General features: G+C 49.6%; 12 protein-coding genes across 12 annotated transcripts; 8 read left to right on the top strand and 4 right to left on the bottom strand.

Moving 5' to 3' along the window:
* Positions 1-165: 165 nt before the first annotated feature.
* Positions 166-1356, top strand: N7519_006022 (uncharacterized protein; the record flags this gene model as incomplete). Its single annotated transcript, XM_057292798.1, has 1 exon — positions 166-1356. One exon carries the CDS (start codon positions 166-168, stop codon positions 1354-1356), a length of 1191 nt encoding a protein of 396 aa, XP_057147609.1.
* Positions 1357-1632: 276 nt separating this feature from the next.
* Positions 1633-2226, bottom strand: N7519_006021 (GNAT family N-acetyltransferase; the record flags this gene model as incomplete). The annotated part of the gene is made up of 1 exon (XM_057292797.1): positions 1633-2226. One exon carries the CDS (start codon positions 2224-2226, stop codon positions 1633-1635), a length of 594 nt encoding a protein of 197 aa, XP_057147608.1.
* A 1-nt stretch (position 2227) lies between these two features.
* On the top strand, positions 2228-2582 carry N7519_006020 (uncharacterized protein; the record flags this gene model as incomplete). The annotated part of the gene is made up of 2 exons (XM_057292796.1): positions 2228-2286; positions 2426-2582. 2 exons carry the CDS (start codon positions 2228-2230, stop codon positions 2580-2582), a joined length of 216 nt encoding a protein of 71 aa, XP_057147607.1.
* Positions 2583-3200: 618 nt separating this feature from the next.
* N7519_006019 (uncharacterized protein) lies at positions 3201-3805 on the top strand (the record flags this gene model as incomplete). The annotated part of the gene is made up of 2 exons (XM_057292795.1): positions 3201-3280; positions 3346-3805. The coding sequence occupies 2 exons, from the start codon at positions 3201-3203 to the stop codon at positions 3803-3805; spliced, it is 540 nt and encodes a 179-aa protein (XP_057147606.1).
* A 446-nt stretch (positions 3806-4251) lies between these two features.
* Positions 4252-6369, top strand: N7519_006018 (Peptidase S26A signal peptidase I; the record flags this gene model as incomplete). Its single annotated transcript, XM_057292794.1, has 4 exons — positions 4252-4468; positions 4540-4995; positions 5718-6124; positions 6184-6369. The coding sequence occupies 4 exons, from the start codon at positions 4252-4254 to the stop codon at positions 6367-6369; spliced, it is 1266 nt and encodes a 421-aa protein (XP_057147605.1).
* A 177-nt stretch (positions 6370-6546) lies between these two features.
* N7519_006017 (mitochondrial 54S ribosomal protein mL38) lies at positions 6547-7869 on the bottom strand (the record flags this gene model as incomplete). Its single annotated transcript, XM_057292793.1, has 2 exons — positions 6547-7271; positions 7338-7869. The coding sequence occupies 2 exons, from the start codon at positions 7867-7869 to the stop codon at positions 6547-6549; spliced, it is 1257 nt and encodes a 418-aa protein (XP_057147604.1).
* A 383-nt stretch (positions 7870-8252) lies between these two features.
* Positions 8253-9259, top strand: N7519_006016 (mitochondrial 54S ribosomal protein uL4m; the record flags this gene model as incomplete). Its single annotated transcript, XM_057292792.1, has 2 exons — positions 8253-8336; positions 8408-9259. The coding sequence occupies 2 exons, from the start codon at positions 8253-8255 to the stop codon at positions 9257-9259; spliced, it is 936 nt and encodes a 311-aa protein (XP_057147603.1).
* Positions 9260-9591: 332 nt separating this feature from the next.
* N7519_006015 (mitochondrial 37S ribosomal protein mS47) lies at positions 9592-11214 on the top strand (the record flags this gene model as incomplete). The annotated part of the gene is made up of 3 exons (XM_057292791.1): positions 9592-9734; positions 9787-9948; positions 10006-11214. The coding sequence occupies exons 1-3, from the start codon at positions 9621-9623 to the stop codon at positions 11212-11214; spliced, it is 1485 nt and encodes a 494-aa protein (XP_057147602.1). The 5' UTR covers positions 9592-9620.
* A 367-nt stretch (positions 11215-11581) lies between these two features.
* On the top strand, positions 11582-13400 carry N7519_006014 (putative iron-regulated transporter; the record flags this gene model as incomplete). The annotated part of the gene is made up of 5 exons (XM_057292790.1): positions 11582-11936; positions 12007-12173; positions 12272-12311; positions 12368-13056; positions 13122-13400. 5 exons carry the CDS (start codon positions 11582-11584, stop codon positions 13398-13400), a joined length of 1530 nt encoding a protein of 509 aa, XP_057147601.1.
* A 148-nt stretch (positions 13401-13548) lies between these two features.
* On the bottom strand, positions 13549-15605 carry N7519_006013 (Zn(II)2Cys6 transcription factor; the record flags this gene model as incomplete). The annotated part of the gene is made up of 4 exons (XM_057292789.1): positions 13549-14514; positions 14567-14666; positions 14798-15546; positions 15600-15605. 4 exons carry the CDS (start codon positions 15603-15605, stop codon positions 13549-13551), a joined length of 1821 nt encoding a protein of 606 aa, XP_057147600.1.
* Positions 15606-16922: 1317 nt separating this feature from the next.
* On the top strand, positions 16923-17735 carry N7519_006012 (uncharacterized protein; the record flags this gene model as incomplete). The annotated part of the gene is made up of 2 exons (XM_057292788.1): positions 16923-17304; positions 17359-17735. The coding sequence occupies 2 exons, from the start codon at positions 16923-16925 to the stop codon at positions 17733-17735; spliced, it is 759 nt and encodes a 252-aa protein (XP_057147599.1).
* A 320-nt stretch (positions 17736-18055) lies between these two features.
* N7519_006011 (uncharacterized protein) lies at positions 18056-19630 on the bottom strand (the record flags this gene model as incomplete). Its single annotated transcript, XM_057292787.1, has 3 exons — positions 18056-18097; positions 18240-18723; positions 18813-19630. 3 exons carry the CDS (start codon positions 19628-19630, stop codon positions 18056-18058), a joined length of 1344 nt encoding a protein of 447 aa, XP_057147598.1.
* Positions 19631-19722: the final 92 nt, after the last annotated feature.

Genomic DNA, 19722 nt, shown 5'->3' with positions numbered 1-19722 from the left:
AGATAAATATGTAGGTAGAAGCTTACGATGAGTCAACGGAAATGACTCAGTGCCTTCGTGCTTTTGGCCCCACGAAGTAGCTTTATCACATGCGGCTCCGCAATATCCTTTTCTTATATTCTTGAACTTTCCCTTGAAATTCCCAAAAACGACAGACCTGAGAAAATGGGCAATCCGAAAACATCAACCAGTTCTATAGTCCGCAATATAGCGGCTATACCAACTGAACTCGCTCACCAAATCATCGATGACCTGCGAGTATGCGACATCCTCAAGCTGCTATGCTACGATAATGATCGAGTAGACGCTTGTATCATGTCCCATCCAATCTGCCGCAACATGTTCGGTGCCGACCCAGAAACCTTCGCCAAGTGCAAATTCGCTGCCCACTTCTACAAAGATCTATTCATGGCAGTGGGAAAGGCATTCGTACCAAAAGACTGGCTTGCGGCAGACGATCTTGGCGCGAATATCCACTGTCTCAGGCCTCGTCAATACGGATATATCCTGTCCCATATGAAGGAACGCATTCGTGATGAGCTCAATATCCATTGGTGCAAAACAGACCTGACTCGGTTCGGTGCTCCTAATTACTCCAACCAATCTGGATATCTCAAGAGAGACTATTCTTTCGAACAGCTGAAGGAATGCTGGCATGACATACAGAAAGCAAAGGCCAATTTATTTCAGTCGAGGGCTTCGGAGCTTCGCTGGACTGCTGATATGCTGGAAGCAAATCCGGATATCCTAAAACGCACACTGGACCCGGCACAGGAATTTCGGCCAAATACCGCACACATCGTGTCGAGATTGCGGCATACCGCTGATGCAATCATGCGGACCCCGGCCGCGTTCATCGGTTCAGAACACTTCAGTTATGACTTTCTGAATATCACCCCGTTCGACTCGGCCTTGCACCAACTGTTGCATATGATGCAGAAGCATGGTATCACAGAAGGTGATCAGCTTGTGGCGAGCAAAACAATTGCTTCAACTGGTGCCGCTTCGCACCCATCTTCTATCATCAATTCTGTCCAAATTGTTATTGATGGAATGCCGAAATTTTATATCTCACCTCCGGAGACGGCAGCGCAAAAAGCTGAATTTGTGTGGAGGAATGCAGTCAACAAAGATGGCGATCTTCTTCGAACAGCGAATACTCCGTGGTCCGAACCATGTGGTGCAAGTGAACGAGTTTCTTTAGAGGGACCTTATTTTACAATGTTCAAATATGGTAGCAACATAAGTTACCAGAGGCCAGAAGCCCTTTACTGGGACCCTCACCACGAGATGGAGAAAGAATGGCTCACCAGTTTTGTCGAAGTTTATCGGTACTTGAAGAACTTGGATGGGTAGATTTCGTTCTCGGCGGGAACTGTTTTGGCACCTGTGAACCTGTGACTAGGGTCAGCGGAGGGAATATATTGACATCTGGGCACGAAGCCTTGCTTACAATGGAACAACGTTGAAGAATATTTGATGTTGCTTCGGTATTGAGTTAATGTAGTCTTACGTCGAGCGAAAATGCTAATAGGTGACCTGAGGCACATATGGTGTCAGGCCCATAGGTACCTCTGTAGATGATTTTGTCTTCGCAGAAACAATAGTAGTAAATTTCCACCAGTTGACCTCTCAATGTCTGATTAGCTGCCACTCCTCCTTGAGAATCCCCAAATGCACTTCGTCCCACCATTTATCGTCCTTGAACAAGCACTCCCTTCTCTTTCCCTCCTCAAAGAAGCCAACACTCTTAAAAATCTTCAGTATGCCAGTGTTCCAACCGAAAACTTTGCACTCCACCCGGTGCAGATTAGCACTTCTGAATGCCCAGTCAAGCCTCCACTTGATTGCCAAATCACCATATTGGCTTTGGTAGTGCTTCTTCATATCGATACCGCATTCTGAACAACGGTGGTGAGCCATATCTGGACTTGCAGACTTCAAGAACATTATGCCGATGCGCTCGGGCTCGGGTTGCACCCGATTGCGGAGATAGATTGAATTGTCTGAGAAACGGGGTATTCTGTAGATAACCACGAACAAGAGCGAGTTCTCGGTAAGGTGCTTTCTGATATTCTTGGTGAACCGGCGGTCCACAGGTCGTGTGAGTGATACACAGGAGTTTGTGAAGGTAACGGGGTCACTCTGCATGGAATGGAAGAAGTCGTCATCCTCAGGAGAGCTGAAACTACGGTATTGCAGACCTTCGGAATGGAATACATCCATGATGCTGGATGCGGGCATGGAATGGCAAAACGATGCCGTTGGTCACGAGAGGATAGAGAGGTAAGATACAAATTATGAGAAACATTCCAGAGCTGTAGATGTATCTCTGAAGACTGTTTGTTTGATCAGGTGACAAGAACAGGGTATAACATTCAAAGGATCCCAGTTATAATTTCTGTTCATGATCTGTACTAACTAGGGCGGGTTTGTATGGTCATACCTATGAGGTGTCCAAGGCATCCCGCATAACAAGGTATGATATGGATGCCGACGGGCCTGTCAACATCAATTGGGGGACAACCTACCCACATTTTCTTCTGATATTCCGCAGTTGTCTGTCGTCTGCTCAGATGTAGGAGAAACCAAAGATACTCTATTTTGGCGAAGTGAGCAGCCAAATCAATGCCTAATCTTTTAGCCAAATCCAGATAAACAGATAGATCCATTAGTTGGTCGAGCTTGCCAGTTGAAATCCAGCTTGACCAGGTCCATGGGTAATTCGATATAAAACACGTCTGCTTTGGAGCATTGGTGCGGAGTCTCAAGCACATGATGGCGGGGTCAGCTGACAGGTTCCCTACGTCATCAAACCAAGCTAGGGCTGCTCCGGTCTATTTCCATTTTCTATTTTTGTGTGCCCAATCCTACTAGCAGGGGTTTGTTCTTCGGTTGGAATTTCTGTAAATGCAATTGGCCCCTTTTTCTTTGGGTTCAACGTACGACCTATCCGAACAAAGTGCCCAAAATTCGGTTCTATTTTAAGAGTATCGGAAGATCTACTGCAACCCGAATCACATCACATCGTATTCAGGAGCGGCTATAGCATTGGTTAAAGCTTGTAGCGAGCGTTGGGCCACGAAAGTATAAAGACATCCATAAAGCCCATTCAGGAAAGAACCCCATTTCGACCATCCCTTCAGCAATACTCGACCAATTAGCAAAATATCTAGCCATCTCGGCTAACGTCACTTGCAATGCCCTCTAACAAAGACCGTATATATGTTGCTCTCCATGCACGAGGAGGCAGACCAACCATGCCAGGCAAGGAAGACACGTGAGATCACCATTCATGATGTTGTTTAGCTTGCAACCAGCAAGATTAATATATATCTTGACTAGGTACCATTGGTCCCTGATTGTAGGGCCCAAAGTTGAAACGGAGAATAGCACGGGATTCTGTTACCACGCGAACGAGAGCCCAAAGCTCGGCGGAGGCTCTGAGTGGCACTTCGAGGAGCTCGAGTGTTCGCTTGCGGCTACTAGCATGTTACTTGTTCGTATATTGGTTGGGAAGGTATTGGATGGATATCATGTAGCCGAGATTATGCGCAATACGCCTGTCCGACAGGGTCGGCCGGGGTGGAATTGTGTCACGTGGGTACAGGAGGCTTTGGAAACGCTCAAGGCCGATAACAAGGCTTTAGGCACGAGCATGCTTGAGTGGAGCATAGTGCGCAATGTAGCAATAGCTTACTGCCAACGGAAGAAAGATCAGCACCGTTTTGATGGTCAGGGCAATTTTGATATGAGGAAGGCTCCGACTTATGACTTGTTGCAGCAAAAGGAGACTATCGCTTGAGCTATCGAGGCAAATTAAGTCCAATATAAGAGAAGCCAATTGACGCAACTGTTCCAATAAGTAGTGTCACCGTATGAAGAAGAGGTGGTATCCGGTAGAAACATATAATATGCTCCGTACAACGGTTTATACTGGACTACAGCCTGCATGACTTTACATATGTTGACAGCTTGAAGTACAATGTACTATCGCTTTCTTATTTCCACCAATTATATACCAGTAGCCATATCTATGGAGTAAGTGTAGCTGTAATAGCGAATAGTCCCAAATAGGAAGTCAGCAATCATCGTGACGTCAATGCTAAGGAAACAATTCAAGAAACTTGCCTCATGGATTTATATGATCCAAGTAGTAAATTGCAGTTTGTGTCAATTCAAGACTCTCTTCGCAAACACTCATAAATAAATCGCAAATACAACCTTCGAAGTCAACGCACTTACGGCAAAATGTCAAACTTCGAAAAGAGCTGTTGCAGCGATGGAAATGAACTCCCAGGCGATCCACGGACAATGAAGAGTCGAGTCCTCGAAAGCGGAGCCTCGATAATCCAGGACTTCACGCCGGTAAAGCAAATCTGCGCGCATCTCAACGCATTCCACAACTACGCCAGCGATCCAACCCGATGCGTCGAGGCCAATCATTATTGCACTCACTTAACAGAGGGTATGTAACAACATATTTACAGCCAAAAACAACCAAATGACCCATGTGCTGGATACTAATACCTCATCCAGATATGCGCCAATGTCTGATCTACGACTCGTCCAAGGCAAACGCCCGCCTCATCGGCGTGGAATACATGGTCTCGCCGCGCATTTTCGCGACCCTTCCCACCGAAGAGCGTAAGCTCTGGCACACGCACGAGTTCGAGGTCAAGAGTGGTATGCTGATCATGCCAGCACCGACTGGTGTTCCCGATGCTGTATGGGAAGCTGCCGAGACGGCGGAGATGCGTGATGTTGCGCCTATCTATGGCAAGACGTATCATTTCTGGCAGGTTGATCGTGGTGACGCTGTGCCTCTAGGTCCGCCGCAGTTGATGGGCAGCTTTGTATCGGATGAGAGTGTTAAGCTGGCACATCCCGCGGGCCTGGATTCGTTGCTTGAGGATCGGAATAAGAGGTACGGGGTGGATCATCGGCAGAAGGCGAAGAAGAGGGAGGGCATTGAGCCCGTTGAGAAGCATCCGGGTACGTATTATGCTTGTTGATTGGCTTTGCTTGGACTTGGACTGACATGCTTGTTAGATGCTGATCAGTGGTTTCAGAAGTCACCTTAATTGACGCATGGGTAAATCTCGTCAATAGTGTCCAAAGGCTACAAAAGAACTTGAGAGAGCATGAGAAATCGAAAATGGTAATAGATTGTCTAATTGAGATGTCTCCCCGCTACGCATGCCTCAAGAACCCAGTCCCATAATGAAATGGGGTCAAAGTGAGGCACACTGGGGGACAACCTATCAGATAGGCTGGTTGTGTTCATCTTGCTTCATTGTCCACACGTGCTCGTCCTGGTTATGTATTTCGGCGACGGCAAGCTCTAGCATTTGGAGAAGCGAATATCCCGAAAGGGATTGGGGTAGGGGTAAGGGGTAAGGGGAATAGTATATGTAAAGGATATTGAATGCAAGAGCATCTCCAATCTGTAGAGATGCTCAGAATAATTGAGACATGGATGAGAATCCAGGTCCTTCTCAGCCCAGCACCCAAACATTAATAGGCAGCTGATATAGCTGGAAGGATCCTGGATATCGAGATCCAATACGACAGCGACATTCTATCCATCGCTGGTTCAAGACACAGGACACATTGACTGATGGTGGGAGAAGAGGGAAAAGCGGAGCAAAAAGAAAAAACGTATTTTTAAAGGCTCCATATGATCACATGACCGTTCCCGTCTAACCGCGGAATAGTTGATGAAGCTCGATCTGAGAAATACCATGCTTCCAATTCACCACAGATGGAGCACTTAATCCGGTCTGTAATAAAGGCTGCCAACCTGCGTACCATTGGCCGGGTCGCGCTCAATGGCACCAGCACGTTCTGCGCCTGCGCACTGATCTGGGAGCACCTGATAACTATCCAGCTCAGCGAGGGCCCGTCGATGTACCCTACCTTCGATGTACGAGGTGACTGGCTCCTGATATCGCGCATGCACCGCAATGGCAAAGGAATCGAGGTCGGAGATATCGTGCGATATGGCCATCCGAACTTTCAAGGCGTGCATGTGGCCAAGCGGGTAGTGGGCATGCCTGGGGATTTTGTCTGTCAAGATAAGCCGCTTAGTACGGATATTGGCAAGGAGGGCAATATGATTCAGGTGGGTTATGTGTCTTGTTTCCGATTGGATTTAATTGCTGACTTGTGGTGTCTGTGCAGATCCCCAAAGGTCATGTCTTTCTCGCCGGCGACAATCTTCCCTGGTCTAGGGACTCGAGGAATTACGGTCCAGTGCCCATGGGCCTCATTAATGGGAAGATAATTGCCAGGGTATGGCCTCTGTCGAAGATGGAGTGGGTGACGAATCCGTTGAAACCGGCGCAGCTGGATGCCCAGAACATTTGAGGATTATACAATGTACATTATACCGGACAGGTGGATTGCAGTTTGCCGATGCGTGGCACTCGGGTCCATTTTGTTTAAGCATACGCATGGAGTTCGGATGGAAGGGATTATTAAATCAGTGTGCATATTCATACATATATCAAATTGTACAATACAAAGGCTTGAAGACAAACAAGATCAGCGGAACGAGGAGGGGTTGCGTCTCTTATATGGCAGAGGCTCGACTCTCTTGCGGCGCAGCTCCACATTGGCACCGTCGAATCCAATCTGCTTCATGACCTCCAAGGTGGTGTCGTCCCATTGGGTACGGAACAGGTGAGCACCAATGGCCTTGAGGCGGTAACGGGACTGGAGAGTGCGAAGGAGGGTGGTGTCACGGTTAGCCTCCTTAGCCTTGACGGCAGCAAAGTCGAGAGGCTGGGAATCCTTCTGCTCCATGACGAAGAGAGAGAGACGGTGGTAGGGACTTCCCTTCTGGGCAACAGGTGGTAGCCAAGGGAGAACCACCTGGGAATCTTCCAAAAGCTGCGCGAGATCGACCTTGGTGGAGGTGGCCGAGATGGGGACGTTGACGGCCAGGAAGTGTGTCTTATAATCGAAGTTGTCGTTCTCAACGTTCGGGACATCAGGGTCGACAACTGCAATGGTGACCAGCTTCTCACCACCCTCAAACATCTGCACGTCGAGTTTAGGAGCGTCTGTGCTGAGTTTCGCTTCAACGAATTCACCGGCTTGGACTTGTCGCTTGCCGAAGTACAACTTTGTTTCAACGACGGGGTCGCAGTGAGGCAGGACATCGGGAATGACCTTCATCTGGGTGATACGCTGGACCAGAATCTTGCGGCGGTATTCGCGCCATTTTCGGTCGGCCAAAAAGCGGTAGATGGGCTTGGACATGTCACCTGAAATGATAGAAAAAAGACCATTAGCCTCGGCCCAATTTGACCAGTTGACGTGGAGATGATTACCTTCATTATCTTCGAACTTCCGCTTGACCAAGGGGTCGTTAATATCGGCCAGAACCTTAAGGCGCTCCAGGTGTAATTGCATCGCAGTAACGCGGGACTTCTTCGCCTTGGCTCCTCCAGCCTCCTCGACGGACAAAGCCTCCTGCCGGGCAAGACGCTGCCTCATCGTCTCAATCTCCTTCAACTTCTCTTCGCGGTCCGCAAGCAAAATCTTCCGGGCTTCTTGGAAACATTGGTAGGGTAGTTGTTCGAAAGGAATGTTGTCTGAGTTTTGGAGCGCGGCACGGCGACGACGAGATCCAATGGGGGTGGTTCCCTGCCGCAGCAACCGTCTTTCAAGACGGGGACTCGTCACAAGAGAGGGATCGGGTGCCTTGTGGAAAGGTTGGCTCGGGGTTTCAGCTTCGGCCTCCCGAACGCTGGCGGTCGACTGGAAGGCTCGCGTTTGGAGCTGGACTCCAGCCACGCCTCTAGAGTAGGTGTTGCGAAGGCATTGGAGCAGAGGCTTTGAAGCCAGCTCACAGTGGGCCATGATTCGAGAAATTGGGGGTTATGATGGGCTTGGCCTGAGGATCCGATGTTGTTGTCTTCCGGGGAACTTTTTCTGTTCGGTACCTATCCCATCACGTGACCATCCTAGTGCTCCGAGGATACCATGTAGAATATTGCGCAGCTCTTCACATAGAAAGGTCCTCTGCACGGTCTGTGCATTTTTATCGCCTTCCTCTACATTTAAAGGATATCTAAACCCATTTTTTTCTTAGGCAAAAGAAAAACTAAAGGCTGGTTAGTAGTTGAATCTATACTTTGTAGCGCCAAAGTTCTGCTGGCACCCACCGCCCGGGATCAACTTTTGCTCCATTCAAGCCTCCGGACATCACCAACTTATACGTCGATTACGCCGTGACATTCACAATGCCCGGAAACGATGTTATTCGGTCGCTGAGGCTGCTGTCGCGCAGCTCCGGCGGACTCGTGTCAGGCCCGAAGCAGGTGACGGTTAGTGCTCCATGAATTCTGCTCGGTCCAGTCCTAGGACGCATTTACTGACAGCGCATGGAATTATACAGCAACGATGCCTTACACGCTCAATGGCAACCGAAGCCACAACGCAACCCCCTGGAGCAACCAAGGATGCCGTCCAGGTTGAACAAGCACAACGACCAGGTGGCCAAACCCCTGTTCAAGTCATGACCTACCGGTGGCCTGACTTGGAACCCCAACGTCTGGTCCACTACTCCCGGCGACTACTTCAGATGCCCACTCGCCACGATATTCTCCACCGCGCAGTCATCTACGAGGGTGACAGCACCCGACAAGGTTCAGCCAGCACCAAGTGGAGGGACGATGTGCACGGTAGTCACAAGAAGCTGTACGCGCAAAAGGGCTCCGGCCGTGCGCGTGCGGGTGATAAGATGTCGCCAGTTCGACGAGGTGGTGGTGTCGCTTTCGGACCTCATCCTCGTGATTTCTCGACCGATCTGCCCCGAAAGATCTACGATCAGGCCTGGCGCATTGCCCTCAGCCACCGGCTTTCACGCGGTGAATTGATTGTTGTTGACAACACCATTGATATCAATGAAGCTTCGAGTCCATTCTTCATCAGAAATCTCGTCAAAGCTCATGGCTGGTATCAGAAGGGCCGGTCTACATTCGTTACACTGGAGCCGAATGAGATGTTCTCTGATGCGGTGGAAAAGTTTGGCAACCACGCACGAACTATCAGCGTCGAGGATTTGGATGTGAAGAATGTCCTGGAGACAGCAAGATTGGTTATTGAGAAGAATGCACTGCACAAGATCCTGCTTTCGCATTCGACGGACTTGGCGAAGGTGGACACTCTCTTTTCGCCTTCAGCAAACGGGGAAAAGGTGTATCCCCTGAAATTTAGCCGGATGAGGGCTACATGGGAGAACGTTTAATTGTATCATTCTCTGTTTCTTTTTCCTTTTTCTCTTTTGGCATTATCTAGCTGTGTACAAATAGATCATCTAACTATACTTCGAACATTATCGCTTTTCAGTCAGGCTGGGGGCTACAGCATATGCAGTACTTGAATGGCTTTTTGTATTATTTACATCCATTTATAATTCTAAAAATGACATCAATTGAGGAGATGTCTCCGAGATGTTCCTCCGAGCTTGTCGGTTATGGGCGGAGAGTTGGTCCTCGGAGCGGAAAGAAAATCCAGCGAAAAACTCCCGAGGTCAAGGAAAGCGGAGAAAACACCTGATTGTCACCACATAAGCCCCTTCCCTGGTTCTCGTCATATTCCAGTTCCTAATGTTACTCCGACAATTCAATCGCGTCTCCTCGCCGAGCTGGATCTCGCGCGTCCCTTCCGCAATGCCTCTACGAGCCAAGGTGACCAACCCTGCCTTTCGGGCAACAGCTATGGTACACACCCTGTTCGGAGAGAAACCCGATATCCAGTGCTTACCATTGTTAGATGTCGACTACCCCTGATATCCCCAAAGAGCTCCCCGGCGATGAGCGCGATGATGTTCTGTTCAACTCGATCTACGGCCTCCGCAGCGTTGAGCTCAACCGACCCAAGAAGCTCAACTCCCTCAATGGCTCGATGGCTCGCAAGATTCTCCCTCGGCTGAAGGTTAGAATGGATACCTGGAACCTCAGAAACATACAATACTAAGCGTTGGATGAATAGGAGTGGGAGAAATCTCATCTTGCGAACATGATCCTCATTTCCGGAGCCGGCACCAAGGCTCTCTGCGCAGGAGGTGATGTTGCTGCCCTCGCGTTGCAGAATGAGAGTGGAGTGGAAGGACAAAAAGCATCGACAGATTTCTTCGGCCTCGAATACCGCCTCGACCACCTGATCGCTACATACTCGAAACCTGTTATCTCATTTATGGATGGAATCACCATGGGCGGTGGTGTGGGCCTCAGCATGCACGCCCCCTTCCGAATTGCGACTGAGCGTACCGTTTTTGCTATGCCCGAGACCACTATTGGCTTCTTCCCCGACGTTGGCGGCTCGTTCTTCCTCCCGCGCCTGGATGGCGAGACCGGCACATACCTGGCTCTCACCTCGGAGCGCCTGCAGGGTGTTCAGGCTCTGTATGCAGGCATTGCCACACACTACTTGCACTCCAGTGTTCTGAGCAATGTGGCGCAGCGTCTTTCTGAGCTGACTTTCCCCGACCACGTCGAGCTTCCCGAGCGTTTGGAAATCGTGAACAAGACCATGGCTGAGTTTTCCCTTGGTCTCCCCTCGCTTGAGGAGGAGCCTATGCTCATGGCCGGTAGCCTGCGCACTGCCATTGACCGCTGTTTCGGATTTAACACCATGGAGGAGATCATCCAGGCATTGGAAAATGAAACTGAGCACAAGGAGTGGGCACAGAAGACATTGGAGACTTTGTCAGGCCGCTCTCCAACTTCTCTGAAGGTGACCCTGCGCCAGTTACGTCTTGGCAAGAAGTGGACTATCTCAGAGACCTTCCAGCGCGAGCACGAAATCGCTGCCAATTTCATGCGCCACCCCGATTTCGTCGAGGGTGTCAAGGCCCGCCTGATGTCCAAGCCTGCCCGCAAGCCTGAGTGGCAGCCCGCTACGCTCGATGAGGTCTCGGATAAAACCGTGGACAAGTTCTTCGAGATCCCCGAGGGCGACTCCCGCCTACCGCTTCTGAGCCAGGGAGATTACAAAAACTACCCTCATGCCCACTTTGCTCTTCCCTCTGAGAAGGAGATTGAGAAGGTTGTGCGCCAAGGCCACTCATCGCGGAGACCCGTGGTCGACTACTTCCTCCAGAAATACGCCCACCGCGAGGGTGTGCGCCGAAAGGTCGTCGAGGTGATTGCCCGACGGACGACAACATCATCTCCCGAAGGACTCAAGTGGGTGGATTAAAGAGAGGGATACCGTCTATAGCTTGTAATTTTTATTGTTCGGGTGTATTAGAATTTAGTGGGAATTGGGCCCATATACCACATACTATTCATTTTCGTGAATTTGCGATTATTGATTGATTTGGTTTCCCTAGTAGCACTGTAGTATTGAACTGATGGACTGACTCTAATAGGACTCTATATAAGTGCATTTATTATACATAACTACTACATATAAGATGTCTGCTATTGTCAACATTTTAAGTTTCCACAAGGTCCTCAGCCCACCCGCGACATTACTGATCCGTCGCCCAACTGATCTCCATCAAATCCACAAATACCATTCCCACCAGTCCCTTGTACATATGCTGTAAATCGCACGTCTTCAGATGGAATTCGAGAGTTCCCTAGCGCCTAGCCGGCGCTCATCAGAAAACGCCAACAATTCGTCCAGTGCTCTGTTACCGGCCTCGGCGGATAATGCCTCACGACAAAATGATACCCCAGCACCAGAAGCCCGCTCAGTACTAGCACGCCTGTACATCTCACACACTCTCTCAACATGGAACTCACGCATGTTCGAATTTGGCGCCGTGCTCTTCCTAGCTTCGATCTTCCCGGGGACGCTACTGTATGCTTCGATATACGCTCTAGTGCGGGCGTTTTCAGCCGTCGCACTATCGTCCTGGCTGGGTGCGCAAGTTGATCGCTCAGACCGGCTCGTAGCCGTGAGGCATTCTATTGGTAAGTTTGAGTCCTTGTGATATTTCAATATGCACGGCGTATCATGCAGGCCAATGGCTAATCGAAAAAGTAGTGTGGCAAAGAGTCCCTGTCGCGGTCTCGTGCTTGTGTTTTATAGCCAATCTGTCTACGGACTCTTGGCCGCTTACAATTGGCCTGTTCGCTGTGCAGGGCCTGCTGGCTTGTATGGAGAAATTGGCTGCGACGGCTAATACCGTGGCTGTAGAACGGGACTGGGTAAGTACGGGGAATCATATTCGGGTTGTCTGGTTTCTTCCATGCATCCGAACTCCTCTGATATGCTAGGAAAAGACATCACTGATAGTTTGCACTAGGCAATTGTCATCTCGGACAGTATCAATGTCCCTCGGCAAGGTGAGAAAACCGAAACGACTTGACGCACTACAATATCTAATTTGATCGAACCACAGACCTGAACGCCTCCATGAGACGAATTGATCTCTTCTGCAAGCTCCTAGCACCAGTATTCATCTCCTTGATCGACGGCATATCAACCCGATATGCAATTTGGACAGTATTCACCCTGAATACGGCATCTGTGCTGGTCGAATACATGGCCATTGCCCAAGTCTACCAATCAGTCCCAGCCTTGACCAAGACACAAGCTCCTACCACACAAACAGATGATATAAACAATGAGAGCGACGATGCTCACCACAATGCGTCTCGCAATATACTCCACTCGTTGCCAGAGTCACTAGCACCTTGGAAAGAGTACATAGCCAGCCCAGTCTTCCTAGCATCCTTCGCCCTGAGCCTGCTTTACCTAACAGTCCTATCCTTCGGCGCAACAATGGTCACATACCTGTTAAGCACGGGCTTTACCTCGTTACAGGTCAGCTACATGCGCATCGGCTCCGTGATCGCCGAGCTATCTGGCACATGGACAGCGCCGATGATCACGAACCGGATCGGTCCCATTCGGTCTGGGCTGTGGTTCCTGAACTGGCAGTTTGTCTGTGTGGCTGCTGCTGCCGTGCCTTTCGTTGCTTGGGACTCCAGCTCGCGGTTCGTGGCGGGTACGCTGATTGCGGGCGTTGCTTTGAGTCGGGTTGGGCTTTGGGGATTTGACTTGTCGGTTCAGTTTCTTGTTCAAGAGGTAAGTGGTTTCTCCTAGATTATTGATTTGTGGGTTGCATGTGCTAAATGAATGCCATTATGTAGAATATCCAGGAACGTGCCCGTGCCCGCTTCTCTGCGACTGAAATGGCGCTGCAGAATGTTTTCGAGATGCTTTCTTTTGCTTCGACTATTGCTTTCCCGCTACCGGCTCAGTTCGTGTATCCGGTGATGATCAGTTTTGGGGCTGTGGCGGTCGCTGCTGTTTGTTTTGCGGCGTATGTGCGCAAGGAACGAGGTCATCTACTGCATCGATCGCGGTGTATGGGCGGGGACAAAGCGTCATATCAAGCGATTGGGTCTGGGTCGGTTTTGAACGTTTGAAGTGGTTGTAAGTTCTTGTATCATATTTCATTTAAGAATCTGTATATGAACAAGATCGTCACAAAAATATTAAAAAGCAAAGTCGTCCCATATGAGCGTACCGCCAAACCATTAAAAAGTGTTATATACATCTCTCCCAACATGAAGTTCAAATCATCACGAAAAAATCCGAAAACAATTCCCGCCTCACACATTTCGAGTCCGCCCATGTGCTCGACACATCCTGCCGCCGAGTCATCTCCTCCACAAGCACGAGAACCCTATCAACAGCCGGGTGGCGAGTAACCGAAGGCGCCGAGTTAGCTTCATGGGCAGCAGCCATACGCTGAATCTCATGGACAATCCACTTGCGCTGATCATCCGTACCCTCAAGCCCAGCAACGAACAACGGCCATAGGAAGCTAACGGGCAGATGGTCCCGCCCGGTAGAGTCAACGGTAGCCAGTTGGATGATCTGATCGATGGCGCCGTTGACGCGGTCTGTGCGAGGGTAGATTGCAAACGCAACGCGATGCAAGTAGATAAAGTTCGCTAAGAAGTTGGCCACGTATTGTCGGAATGTGCGACAGATTTCCGATGCCACAGGCACACACAGGATATCTGTTAGGGCTTCTGGTCGGCCGTAGACGTCTATTACTGAGGGACGGCGGTGCCAGAGTGTTTCGAGGTCTGCGCCGACTTTGTGGGCGAGTTGGAGTACTTCGAACTCGTCCGTTAGGGTTCCGCGGCTGCGGTGGTGGAGGTCGATGCAGACTATCCGTCGGACGACTTGTTGGGCTTGTACGAAGAATCGGAATGCTGGGCCTACGATTGATTCGTAGATGAGGTAGTTTGGGCTGAGGAATGGGTCTTCGATGCTGTCTGTTGGCGCTTTCGTGTGAGGTGTTTGGGAATTTTGCGTATCTAGTCTATGTTCTGGGATGTTGCCGAGCTCAGTGAGAGGGTCGCCATCTCGGCCTGCGATCAGGGACTTGACATCTAGCAGCGAGACCCATGACACTAGGAGATGACCGAGGCCGGTCCAATGTCGGGTACGATTATGGAATCGTTGTAGTATAAGGTATCCGGAGTGGATATAAGAAGTTCCGGTACATATTTCGGGAGATGAGAGGATCTGGGACAATATGAGCCAAGTCCACTCTATCTCGAGATCAAGCAGAACATACCTCGGATATCATTAAGAGAAAGACAGCACCAAAAACTTTGATGAGTGTAGACTCGGTCACCTCGCCATGAATACAAGCTTGGATCTCCGAACTGGACAGTCTATAAAAGGTCGGCGCCCAGTGCCATTTTTCCCTTCCATCATCGCTTTATGGACATCTGCATAGCAGTATACAGCATTCAAAAGCGAACTAGAATCTCGTGCATGAGCCAGCAGTGCTGGCCGCATATACTTCCACTCGATGTTTACCGGCGCAAAAAGAGCAGCCGGCGGGTCAATAGTCAGAAAGTGCTGTAGCAACTGGTCCTCATATGAAGTGCCGCCTGCATCGGACAAGCTGCCCCGCGTAGTTGGCACTTCTGCAGCACTGTCAATCGAGGTCCTATCAACAAGTGAAGGCGAGGTATCTGGAGTAAATGGGACTCGGCGGTCCGCTGAAAAGTACCCTTCATCCATGCCTGGTATAAGTGTTGCGGGTAGCGACTGCAACGCCGGACTAGCCGTGAAAGCCATCGAGAGCCCGGTTGTCAAGTCCAGGTGTTTCTGTTCGAGATCAGAGGTGACACCGCCCATAAATCCAAGCATGTCAAACTCGGAAAGATAGGATTCCTGGTCTGTAGGGAGCTGCCCAAGTGTGGTTGTCGGCGTTGATATTGTGTGGCCGTCTGCACGAAGCACGGTACTAAAGAAGTTCATATCGGGAGAGCGGGATGCTGTAGCGGCTGCAGCGGGCGAGCCTGAGCTGCCTATATCCGCTGTGTTGTTCGGCGATGCAGTTATATTGTTTGAAGGCCGAGTTGGTGATGACCCCCACCCCACGCCAGGGGCGACAGGGGGTTTATAGAGACATTGTAGACGCAGTCGGTCGCAATTGGAGCAACTTGGTTTCCCTTCGTCGCACCGGACCTTACGGGCCCTGCATGTTAGGCATCCTGTCCGTCGACGCGGGCCCGACCTGCCAGCTCCCCGGGCTTTCGGTACCTGGGAAGGATTTACGTTAGTGTCAGGAACAAGGTGGGGAGTATACAAATTACCTCCATGATGGACTAAGCCCCAGTTTAAATATTTGAACCCAAATTGCACTAGATACAAACAAAGTACATACCTACGTATACGTACATATATGTGTATGCGGAGTTTAGGCCGATGTGAATTTCCCGATCGGGGTGCCCCCGCTTTATAAGAGGTTCATGCTCAGTATCTCACAGCACTGATTACTCAGTGATCACTTCCCGAGGTCTTTTCCCTAGTTAATTGTACTAGTACTAGTCGCGTGATACTCAGTGATACTTAGGGTATGCTTTAGCATTTAGTTACCTACCTAGGTAGGTAGTACTTCATGTCCAGGAAGTCGGATGGGCAATGTTATATAATACAAAGCCAGGCGTTTCCAAGTTTCACATGGCATCAATAAGAACATTTGAACAGAAAGTACTAGATTATTACCCGTGGGATACATTAGTACCAAAGCTAAAGAGACTAGTTATTCATATTTCCACGATTTCCGGCTACCACTACTAATTTCGGTTAAAGAGTGTTATCAAAGTAGGGTTCCGACTGATTTACTTGTAAACGGGTATACAACAGAATAATGTTTATAGGAACAGAATATAACATCACCTGTGAATTGCCGTTCTGAATTAGCCTTCCCCTTTTGAGGTTTAGCGCTGTTAAGCTGTCTTCCCGGTCGTCCTCCCCTGGTACTTTTCAACCGCAGAATACTCCGTACAGTTGCTGTTACCTCCAGTTTCAATGATGATGGAAATCATTTGGCATTACATAGTAAATTACATAATACTTGTTCTTTTCCAAGGTTATAGCTGATTCTCCCTATTCAGTCCATTCGATAATTTTCCGGATGTCCTTTTTTCCCTTGACATTGTTGATCTTTGCCTTGTCCTGCCAGGGCCGTGCTCATGTGGGCCCATAGCCCCGTGGCTTTGATCCCGTCTATGTTGAACCTCCCTTTGCTCAAGCGTTTATCATGGCATCCGCGCTTAGAAGATCCAGAACAAAGGTCATCTGGAAAGAATACACTACTTTCGGCTGGACTAGGAGGTTATCTGTTATGGTCTAGGAAACCTTCGCCAAGACTGATAATCAATGCCAAGGCGGCACCAATATAGCCCTGCAGCTGTTTGAAGCGCAGGGTCCCTCTATTAAAGAACTGAGTTCCACCAGCTTTCCCCTTCTGTCTGTTTTTCTCGCTTCGGTTGGCACTTAAATCCAACCTTCTTTCGAAGGCCATTACCTCCTTCTGTCCCATGTTCCTCGCCTTTGCTTAATTATATGTCACGCACTTCTTCTACTCTTCTTAACCAACTTATGTTTGGTATTTTGTTTCTTTCTTTCCTATCATGACTGCCAATGGTCCCCCGTTCGGATTCGCAATACGCAGAAATGGCTCCTGCCTAAGAGACATAGGAGAATGCGACACCGACGCAGGGAAGGATCCTGTAACATCTCAACATTTCTGGCGATGCTGCCCCACCGGCGCAACGTGTAGCGACGCAAACACAGGGTTGTGTTGTCCGGATGAACAAGACTGCAGACAGGAAGTTAGTAACCCAGCACACTGCGCCAACGAAACCTGGGATCTTTATCGAAACTATGATGGCGGGCATTTCTGTTGTGAGCAGGGTCAATACGGGTTTAATAGGTCTCAGGGCGGGGTTGGGTGTGGGACAGAACGAGATCTTATCATTGAAAGTAGGACGTCGCTAAGCCCGGTTTCACTTGGTAAGATTCAAGTCCTGCTTAAACTCGACATGCGCCCAGTTCTGATATAACTAGGCACGACCCCAACACCGAGCAGCTCCGCGATATCGAGCAGCTCCCCGACTTCAAGCAACTCCCCAACATCTAGCAGTTCCCCAGCATCGAGTAGCTCCTCCAGTCCAAATACTGGCGCTATCGCAGGTGGTGTGGTTGGTGGTGTTGCCGGGCTAGCAATCATTGTCGCCTTGCTTTGGTATTTCATGCGTCGTCGCTCACGGACGCAACCACCTCAAGTGCAGACACCCATCACCGGAGCAGCAATGTTGCAGCACGAGTCTTTGCAGTCCCCGGGCATACCGAGCGAGTTAGACGGCAAAAGTTCTGTGGCAGAGCTACCTAGCCACACAGAAAATACTCTCCACGAGTTGCCGGAATCTGCAAAGAGTCGATGAAAGGGTATTACCTTTATCTCAATATTCTCTGGCAGTACGCTAGATGATGATTTTTGTTGATGATAAACCCTACGCACTCCGGAGTTTCCAAGGTTGGCCATCTTCGCTTATCTAATTTCTCTGCTTGTCTTTAATGTTATTTAGTCGAGTGGATTCGGGCAGAGACATGCCTGCTAGCATCGTATTTCCGGTCAATAGGGTATCATCATTGCTATCAAAAGAAACCCACCGAGCCTGATTTGTCTTATTTGTCTTATCACACATTTACACATCCGAGACACTTCCAAGATTTTATCCTAATTCATGCAGAAAGTACCTGATCAGCTCAAAGTAAGGTCAAAGACGTCAAATTGAGGCTTGTTCTGGCATGTTGATAGACAACTTACTGTATTCCTGGACAGCCCTACTCCAGCTCTTATATACTACTTGAAGATTTATATACTTCCTGTAAAGATAAATATTATTACCTCGTTAATATCATACATACCATTAATATCAACTCACTAAACCACCCCCCTCCTTCTCAGATAACTTCCTCTGTACAAATGCCTCCATCCCATCCCTCTCCTCAACAGTCAACAATTCAATCCGATCCTCCAAACTCCCCTCCCCAAAGAACCTCTGATCAATCCTCGCCCAGTAAATAATATCAAAAGCCCAACTCCTCCTCGCCGCATAACTAACCCAGAACCCCCCATTATCCCAGCTCTCCCGCATATGTCCAGAAAGCCGATTCTCCTCACCAATAACCCCACGCCGAATATCAACATCCTCTCGCACGCGCAGCTCCTGCAAGAAAACCCCCAACCGGCTCTCATACACCCTCTCCCAGTCATCAATCCCCTCCTCGCAGTACTCCGGCCTCTCAAGCAACAGCCAACACGGCGGACTATACACAAACTCCAACGGAGCAGCATAAGCAAATTCCCAATCAATAGCCCCGGATATCTTATACCCAAAGTCCGAGTTAGCAAGCACATTCGCCGGCCTTAGATCATCACAGAACAACCTAAACCCCCCCCATCCTCACCAGCCCAACAAAGCCGTCCCTCCCTCGCAAGCCTCCGAAACAAACACCGCGCAATATACTTCATCCGGCAGTCCTGCGCATCGTCAACAGCATCATTCCGCTGCGACGAAAGATGCCTCATATGCAACTCGGCAAGAGCAAGTAAATACGCCCGCGCAGTACCAAACGTCTCCGTCACGCCCGGCAAATCCCCAGCGGCAACACCACCAACCTGCACAAGCTCATTCATATTGATACTCAACGGCCTGTGCTCAACAACCCACTCGTCATCGAACTCATCTTCCGCCGCATTAGATATACACCCAATACGAGGGAACGAGTGTTTCGACACCTGCAGCAACAACCCCGCCATCTGGTTATACACCGAGCGGAGTCTATTCTCGTCGATATTGGGATCGAGAACCGGCCGCTCTTCGTCCGGTATTCCGGGCGTGTTCAGTGCATCCACCAGATCAGCGTTGTGGTCGATATACTCCATGATAATGAACGGGCCTAGTTGGTTCGGACTTTCGTCGCTGCTGCCGTGGTACAGGACGTGTGGGATGCGGATGCCTGTGTGTCGCTCGAGAAAGCGCATCACCGATACTTCGTGCTGGAGCTTTTCGTCTGGGAAGATTGAGTAGCCTGGGATTGGGAAGCGGATTATGGCTGAGGCGCCGTCGATGAATCGTAGGCGGATTACCATGTTGAAGGAGCCTTTTTGCGGTGGGAAGAGGTGGTCTGATACGCCTTGGCGGTGGGTTTTGATTAATGTGGTTATCTTTTGAAGGGATTCTGGGTTGAGGAGGGATGTTTTCCAGGTTGCGAGTTGGGCGTCGCTTTTGTCCCAGGCTACTTCGTCGAAGAACATTAGTTTGCCTTTCATGATTGGCCTTTTGATTATTCCTGGTATGGGGAGTCCTGGGTTCAGGGGGAATATCTATTAGAGACGGTCTATGGTGAATTGCTTTGCCCCGC

This window comes from Penicillium mononematosum (genome assembly GCF_028829835.1).
Source record: "Penicillium mononematosum strain IBT 11891 chromosome Unknown utg000003l:1.0-8172316.0:1.0-8177699.0, whole genome shotgun sequence".
In the NCBI taxonomy this organism is placed as follows: Eukaryota; Fungi; Ascomycota; class Eurotiomycetes; order Eurotiales; family Aspergillaceae; genus Penicillium; species Penicillium mononematosum.
The sequence above is the reverse complement of the archived record's forward strand: the minus strand, read 5'-3'. Positions and strand labels throughout refer to the sequence as shown.